At 42.5% G+C, this 8,358-nt stretch overlaps 1 protein-coding gene across 1 annotated transcript; it reads left to right on the forward strand.

The window, feature by feature from the left end:
* The first annotated feature begins 5,885 nt into the window (after positions 1–5,885).
* Positions 5,886–7,992, forward strand: ino80c (INO80 complex subunit C). The gene is made up of 5 exons (XM_028581649.1): positions 5,886–6,176; positions 6,557–6,673; positions 6,777–6,888; positions 7,372–7,439; positions 7,542–7,992. Exons 1-5 carry the CDS (start codon positions 5,991–5,993, stop codon positions 7,671–7,673), a joined length of 615 nt encoding a protein of 204 aa, XP_028437450.1. The 5' UTR covers positions 5,886–5,990; the 3' UTR covers positions 7,674–7,992.
* Positions 7,993–8,358: the final 366 nt, after the last annotated feature.

An 8,358-nucleotide genomic window follows, 5' to 3' on the forward strand; every position in this document is an offset into this window, starting at 1 on the left:
TGTAATAATCATAACAATAAAAGATCATGGAAAATAATTTCTGCATGTTTTGTCTTTTATTTAAAATCCTTAAGTGCTACCTTGATATGAGTATAAAAGAACATAAAAATATAATTCTTCCATCTTACAAAAGAACATTGTTGATCATGAAAAAACTTCAACAAATAATTTAATGTTTACTTATGATAACAAACAACATAAAAAAAGCCAGATTCAGGTGAAAATAGAATATAAACTTGAAAAACTCATAAACAAATCAAGTTAGTTATTGTAAATAATGCATGCGCTCTGATTTTCATACTGTAGCTCATGCTTTTCATTGATTAATCAAGGTCCAGTGGTTGATACATCAAACCACAGGACATACTGTATGTGTAACATGTTTTGGTTTTTCACTTTAATAAAGAAAAACACCCTCACTGAATTCACATGCTCCACCATTTTTCATCAGAACCCCCCAGAAACATAATAACAAAAATCATGCGGCCCAGATCTGGCCCAGATCCTTCATAAGTTGTGGGCCAGATCTGTAAAACGGACCTGGGCCGGTGTCCTTTAGCACAAAGGGCCAATGCCAGTGCGGATCCGGTTTTCACATCTGGGCCGGCACTGGCCCAGCTCCAGAACGGATGAGAATTATTTTATAGTCATTTGGCCCAAAGGTGGGCCAGATCTGGACCAGTTCCATATCCAGATCCGAGTCTCCAAGATACTCTGGGCCACATCTGGACTGGCACTGGGCCAGCTCCATTTATTAGTTCTGGCCCAGATTCACACCACCTCTGGCCTCTGTCATAATGATACCCACAAAACAAACCATATACAAAAATATGGATTTTTTTTCAGTTAAAGGGATAGTTTAATTTTTTTTAGATGTTGTGCATGATTCAGCTTGTGCTATGGGTCCTAGTAATAGATATCAGTGAATGTATACCATTTCTGTCTGAGAAGCCAAAGGGTTACTGGGATAGTTTCAACCACAGAACTTATGGCAGGCGCTAAAGCCCATGCACTGTTACAATTATAGGATGGAAGTCTGCTACTAACAGTTACTTTCATTCTCAATTAATCTGTTGATTTTTGTTTCTATTAACTAACTGGTCTATATAATGTATAACAAATATTATGACTTGTATTTACCAAGGTACACTAAAACTGATGATACACGGAGCAACTTTTAGAGCAATCGTACTGGGCAACGTACTGGGTCCTAAAATTTCAGCAAAGAAAGTGATAGAACAGATGAGTGACACATTTTAAATTTTATTTAAAATGTCTGAGATAAAAAGACAGGACAGAAACTTAAAACAAAGTAGATAATTGCCAAACTAACAATCAATCTAATAAACACATTTTACAGCTCATTTCTGTCTTTAACAACTGTAGGAACAAGAAACTTCTTTACTATCACATACCTATGACACAGGTGTTATTTTTTAAATTAAAGCAGAAAAAAAAGCTAAAGCCAGCAGAGAAACGAGATTCTACGGCCTAAACACACAAGATGTAACGTTTTAATTAGCGATAAGTTTGTCTTAATAGATAATACCTGCCAGCCATTTAGATTTTAACCATTTTCCATGACCATGGTATAAATGGGGTCGGGTGCGCTGCCACACGGGTGGCAGTGAAGGTCAGGGGCCTCGACGGACCAGACCCGGGCAGCAGACGCTGGCTCTGGGGACGTGGAATGTCACCTCTCTGTGGGGGAAGGAGCCGGAGCTTGTGCGGGAGGTGGAGCGCTACCGGTTAGATCTGGTGGGGCTTACCTCTACGCACAGTCTCGGTTTTGGAACCATACTCCTGGATAGGGGTTGGACTCTTTTCTTCTCCGGAGTTGCCCAGGGTGTGAGGCGCCGGGCGGGTGTGGGGATACTCACAAGCTCCCGGCTGAGCGCCGCTGCGTTGGAGTTTACCCCGGTGGACGAGAGGGTCGCCTCCCTACGCCTGCGGGTTGTGGGGGGGAAAACTCTGACTGTTGTTTGTGCATATGCACCAAACAAGAGTTCGGAGTATTCGGCCTTCTTGGAGACCTTGACTGGAGTCCTGCATGGGGCTCCAGTGGGGGACTCCATAGTTCTGCTGAGGGACTTCAACGCACACGTGGGCAATGATGGAGACACATGGAGAGGTGTGATTGGGAGGAACGGCCTCCCTGATCTAAACCACAGTGGTTGTTTGTTGTTGGACTTCTGTGCTAGTCATGGATTGTCTATAACAAACACCATGTTCAAACATAGGGATGCTCATAAGTGTACTTGGTACCAGAGCACCCTAGGCCAAAGGTCAATGATCGATTTTATAATCGTTTCATCTGATCTGAGGCCGTGTGTTTTGGACACTCGGGTGAAGAGAGGGGCGGAGCTGTCAGCTGATCACCATCTGGTGGTGAGTTGGGTCAGGGGGTGGGGGAAGACTCTGGACAGACCTGGTAAGCCCAAACGGGTAGTGCGGGTAAATTGGGAACGTCTGGAGGAGGCCCCTGTCCGACAGACTTTCAACTCACACCTCCGGCAGAGCTTTTCGTACATCCCTGTGGAAGCTGGGGGCATTGAACCCGAGTGGACAATGTTCAAAGTTTCCATTGCTGAAGCTGCGGCGAGGAGCTGTGGTCTTAGGGTCTTAGGTGCCTCAAGGGGCGGTAACCCACGAACACCATGGTGGACACCGGTGGTCAGGGAAGCTGTCCGACTGAAGAAGGAGTCTTTTCGGGATATGTTATCCCAGAGGACTCCGGAGGCAGTTGCAAGGTACCGAGGGGCCCGAAGGGCTGCAGCCTCTGCCGTGAAAGAGGCAAAGCAGCGGGTGTGGGAGAAGTTCGGAGAAGACATGGAGAAGGACTTTCGGTCGGCACCAACCATCCAAGCTGTGTACAGTAAGGATGGGACGCTGTTGACCTCAACTGAGGAGGTAATAGGGCAGTGGAAGGAGCACTTTGAGGAACTCCTGAATCCGACTAATACGCCCTCTATGTTAGAGGCAGAGCTGGAGGATGATGGGGGATTGTCGTCGATTTCCCAGGCGGAAGTCACTGATGTAGTTAAACAACTCCACAGTGGCAAAGCCCCTGGGATTGATGAGATCCGTCCAGAAATGCTTAAGGCTCTGGGTGTGGAGGGGCTGTCTTGGTTGACACGCCTCTTCAACATTGCGTGGAAGTCTGGGACGGTGCCTAAGGAGTGGCCGACCGGGGTGGTGGTTCCCCTTTTTAAAAAGGGGGACCAGAGGGTGTGAAAAGGAGGGTTCGGTCGATAGTCGAACCTCGGGTGGAGGAGGAACAATGCGGATTCCGTCCTGGTTGTGGAACAACGGACCAGCTCTTCACTCTCGCAAGGATCCTGGAGGGAGCCTGGGAGTATGCCCAACCAGTCTACATGTGTTTTGTGGATCTGGAGAAGGCGTATGACCGGGTCCCCCGGGAGATACTGTGGGAGGTGCTGCGGGGGTATGGGGTGAGGGGGTCCCTTCTCAGGGCCATCCAATCTCTGTACAACCAAAGCGAGAGCTGTGTCCGGGTTCTCGGCAGTAAGTCGGACTCGTTTCAGGTGAGGGTTGGCCTTCGCCAGGGCTGCGCTTTGTCACCAATCCTGTTTGTAACATTTATGGAGAGGATATTGAGGTGTAGTCGGGGTGGAGAGGGGTTGCAGTTTGGTGGGCTGGGGATCTCATCGCTGCTCTTTGTAAATTATGTGGTCCTGATGGCATCATCGGCCTGTGACCGGCGCGAGGAAGAGGGAAAAAGTAGCAATAGTAGTAATTTAGAATGATCAAGGAGAGTAGAGTAGATGAGTGTGATGTGTAATGATGGATCAGGACGCCGACGGCCAAAATTACCGAATTAACCACCAATTCTTTGAGTTTTTTTTCTCACTCTGTCTCCCAACATTAAGCTAAAACACATTGTAGCAAATGAAAATGTGTAAGTAATGTTTACTTTGTTCATAAATAAAGTACTTTAAACATATCCATTGATCTTTAATTCTTTAATATATATTGTGTAGTTATAAACTCTTTAGACTGTTAATGATTAGTGCTTTTTTTAAAGTTTGTGGGTAAGAATCGTGTAAAAAAAAAAAAAAAAAAATCCCTTATTTTGGGGATGGATTCCGGGAAATCTCCCTTATTTTCAATGTTCAATCACCGAACAATTACGTTGACATGTCGGCAATATGGAAGCATTTAAAAGTGTTGCAGAAAGACGCACAAATCGACGCAGATGCAGTTCTGCATGTAACGTTAGTCTGTGTACAATCAGGAGTAGGCGTGAGCATCCATCAGTCAATTTTGACCGGGTTTTAACTTCTTACGTTAGTTTTGAACAGCACCAATTGACAGCACCTCAAAACTAACGTACAACATTTAACCAACGTTAAACAGCATTAATGTTTTATGCTAGCTACACACAAAGTTGTTTATTAATGCTAGCTAGCTTATCAGTTCATTCAGTTAATTTAGCTAACCCAGCTAAAAAGCGTACGTTAGCCAATGCCTCTTCAATTAATGTTAGCCATCGTAAGAAGTTAAAACCTGGTCAAAACATTCCGAAATGATGTTAACAAGCATTACAAACAAGCACACTAAACTGTTTGATTGTTTTGATTGTTTGACATCGTTCAACTTACCGTTATAAACTCTTTCCACAAAGCCTGCAGTCCGAATTGATCCAAAGAAAGACCAACAGTTTGCGCGCTCGTTCCGAATGCCCCGGGCCAGAACAACTACGATTCCGCCGACTGACTTCTGGTCTGGTATGAACCGGTTAAAAAAAAAAAGAAGAAACAATTCGCGCGCTCGTTCCAATGAGTCCGGGCCAGAACCAAGGGGGTAAGCTTTGCTTCAGAACGCGAACCTCCGAAGGCGCTGCGACGTCACTTGACTGCGAATAACTTTACATCTGAAGCGTTTAAAGACTCTATTTGTCCATTGTTTATTTCTAAAGAAACACGACAATGTATAAAAGGCTCCATTACCTTGTATCTCACGTTATGGCTCCGTAGCAGACGTTTTTGTAAAAATAAGCTAACGATTGTGTCATAACCAAGTGACTTACTGTCGCACAGTAGAGGAATTACCGTATAGTACAGGAGAAGCTTGCAGGCAGTTTCGACTTACATTAGCTGTTTAGGTTTAATTACTAATGTTAACTAGCATGTTAGTTAGCAATAATTAGCCTGTGCTTATGTTATCTCCTTACATATACCTACACTCTCCGTCTCTGTAAGATTGGAAATAATTGAGATTTCTCTCGGCATAGCTACCAGAAGACTTACAACTTTCAGACACGTTGCTCACGTTGTCTCTGTCAGTTGGAGGCTGCGCAGTGAAGCAAGAGATCACCGGAAAAGTGCTTCTAATAGCCTTCACTGGTCTCCGTCCAGAGCAACGGGGTCTATTGGTCCATTATATATATATGTCAATGGCCAGAACTATTATGATTCCGCCGACTGATGGATGCTCACGCCTACTCTTGATTACACAGACTACATACATATATATTGTTCTTTATTTATTTTGTATTTATATGTTTATGCTTTGTTTCTGCGGAGGATTCCTTTTTAACGTTATCTGAACAACGCAAATTAAAAATAAAAACTATAAAGCCCATAACGTTATATATATATATATATATATATATATATATATATATATATATATATATATATATATATATATATATATATATATATATATATATTGTTTTGTTTTACTGCATTCACATTTAACTACATACACTAAAACGTATATGTATTTTTGTAGTTACACATTTTTAATTAAGATATAATATATACTAGGCCTATATATAACCATATTTATACATTATTATTAATAATAATAATTATGTCATTATTTTAACGTATCTAAAGTTGTTCCCAGAAGTGAAACAATTCATATCCGGGTGAAACGATGTATCCGGATGTTAGCCGGCTAGTGCTAAGTATCGAGAGCAAAAGGTGCATCATATCGCATTGCAACCACTTTGCTCTCCACAAATGGCGTCTCAGATCCCTATAACCGCCCGGGCTCAGCCGGCAGCCGCCAGCTCCGCCGCTCTCCGGGGGAAGAAACGTCCCGGTAGTCTGGCGGTTTCTGCCGCTCAGCAGGCCACCGGGAGCAGCAGCAGCAGCAGCAAGAAGAAGAAAGGCCAGCTGACAGCGACACCAACAATACAGACACAGGTGATGAACAGTAATGTTATCTGTTCCACTGTCTGCCTGTAGTGTTATTAATGAACGTTACTCAGAGCTCAGAATAGCGTAATTGATAAGAAAATATACAAACAGGGTTTGGGTTTGTTCAGTTGTACTTTTAGACAAATGAAATGTGCAAGAAAAATCAAAATAGTTGCTAATAGTAATTGTTTCAGATGTAAAGGCAGCCAAATAAACAATACATCACAAACACACAGTGTACAAAACTGCAGGAAGTACAAGTATCAGTGTCCTAACAGCTACATGGACACTTTATGATAATGTTACACTGTGTTTACACTTTGTTTACATGGAAACATGCAAAACAAGTATCTTAAAATGTGTGTTTGTCTTTCATGCTTCATCAGATAACAGCAGTGGAGTTGGTGGCTGAGGTGAAGGCCGTGGGAACAGTTGACTGTGGACCAATTGCCATCACTGAGTCCACAGCAAAGCCTCCACCGTTCAAAGACCCCACATTTATGGTGAGCGTCTGCATCCATCTGGGTTTAAAGTTGATCCGCTTCTTTGGCTTTCCCCTCAATTTCTCCCCCCCGCCTCCCTTTTTTCCTCTCTTAATCTCGGCAGCATTCTGGGATTGGTGGAGCAGCAGCAGGTAAAAAGAACAGGACCTGGAAGAATCTCAAACAGATTCTGGCTTTGGAGCGGACTTTACCCTGGAAGCTCAACGATCCCAACTGTGAGTTTTTGAATCTTATTTTTACCTGGTACATGTACATGTTTTTATTTGTTTTATCTCTAAAAAAGTAGGCTCTATTTCTGTATTCTAACCCTAATGCCCAAGACATGAAATATTCAGTTTATGAATATTGTCTAAGGTGTGCAACAAATCTTACATTTATATTTTTAAAGTTTTAAAGCAAAAGTTCATATTAATTCCAGTGTTTGATTTTAATACTACCGATGACTAATTTGAAACTGAATTCAAGACTCTATACATCAAGTTTGTCTTTGTTAAATGTATTTTAAATGATTTTTAGGTCAACATGGTGTAGTGGTATTGGCAAAAAGAGGCTTTGAAAATTCTTTACAGTATACTGTATGCCAAAGCTTATAATAAATAGAAGGCTGCATTGATAAGTCCATGTCACTTTTAGAAGAACTGCCCATATTAGGACAGTTTTAATCAGTAGTTTAATTTATGACCTTTCTGTGTTCACAGACTACAGCATTGATGCCCCTCCCTCCTTGAAGCCGCCCAAGAAATACTCTGACATCTCTGGACTCCCTGTGAGTTATCACTGTGCAAAAATTCTTATTGAACAATAAACAAAATACCTTGTAAGTATTGTATAAAGCACACACTGTATTCTCTCTCTTGTCTTTCCTCAGGCAAACTACACAGACCCTCAGACAAAGCTACGCTTCACATCCTCTGAGGAGTTCTCCTACATCCGCCTCCTCCCCACCGATGTTGTCACAGGCTACCTGGCCCTCCGAAAGGCAACTTGCATCGTGCCCTGACAGCCGAGCAAGGCTTGAAACCTAAAACAGGTTCAAACCAGAACTGAACTCACGTCAGTGTAGGAAGCTGTTGGGCCAGCCAGGAGACACTGAGAGCACAGGACAGATCAGCTGGAGCTCACAGGCCACTGCTGAACATTTGCACTGCTGTTTTAAGAAGGCAATCTGAGTCAGAATTGTTACTGTGTGACAAAATAAATGCAACAAGTTTTTGTTTTTTTTCAATTGGGAAAAAAAATGTTTGAGTGATTGCTTAGTTTATTTGTGAGACATGTTTGTTGTCAATAACTGGATATTAAAATGCGACTCAATCCGAGAATGTCCGGTGACCATTTTATTTACCATTTAAAGTGTTCATATGTCAAAAGTCAGCAATACGATTTTCTTATTCTTATTTGTTCATATACATTTCCCAGTATCCTTGATGATATTTTCCCATTAAGTGTTCCTATAAACCCTGAGGCAAATTTGAGAGCTTGGTGTGTATTTGCTCCTGCCAAATCCTTGGGAAACATAGTTGTTTCTCAAGTACTGAATACAAGTATTACTGGCTAGGATGCTGTACACCTCCTTGTGGTAGAACATCTGACTCCAGTGGTGTAAATGCAGTGAGGTTGGGCTATAGAGAAGGAGACAAAAATGTTGCAAAGCTGTTGGAAAGAGTTTGTCTATTTCAGACCGTCAG

Source organism: Perca flavescens, chromosome 6 (assembly GCF_004354835.1).
Source record: "Perca flavescens isolate YP-PL-M2 chromosome 6, PFLA_1.0, whole genome shotgun sequence".
In the NCBI taxonomy this organism is placed as follows: Eukaryota; Metazoa; Chordata; class Actinopteri; order Perciformes; family Percidae; genus Perca; species Perca flavescens.

Bases quoted from the DNA above. Each gene is read 5' to 3' on its own strand.
- ino80c (XM_028581649.1), top strand. From the start codon at position 5,991: ATGGCGTCTCAGATCCCTATAACCGCCCGGGCTCAGCCGGCAGCCGCC. The intron at 6,177-6,556 runs GTGATGAACAGT...ATGCTTCATCAG, and splicing joins CACCAACAATACAGACACAG to ATAACAGCAGTGGAGTTGGT. The intron at 7,440-7,541 runs GTGAGTTATCAC...GTCTTTCCTCAG, and splicing joins CTGACATCTCTGGACTCCCT to GCAAACTACACAGACCCTCA.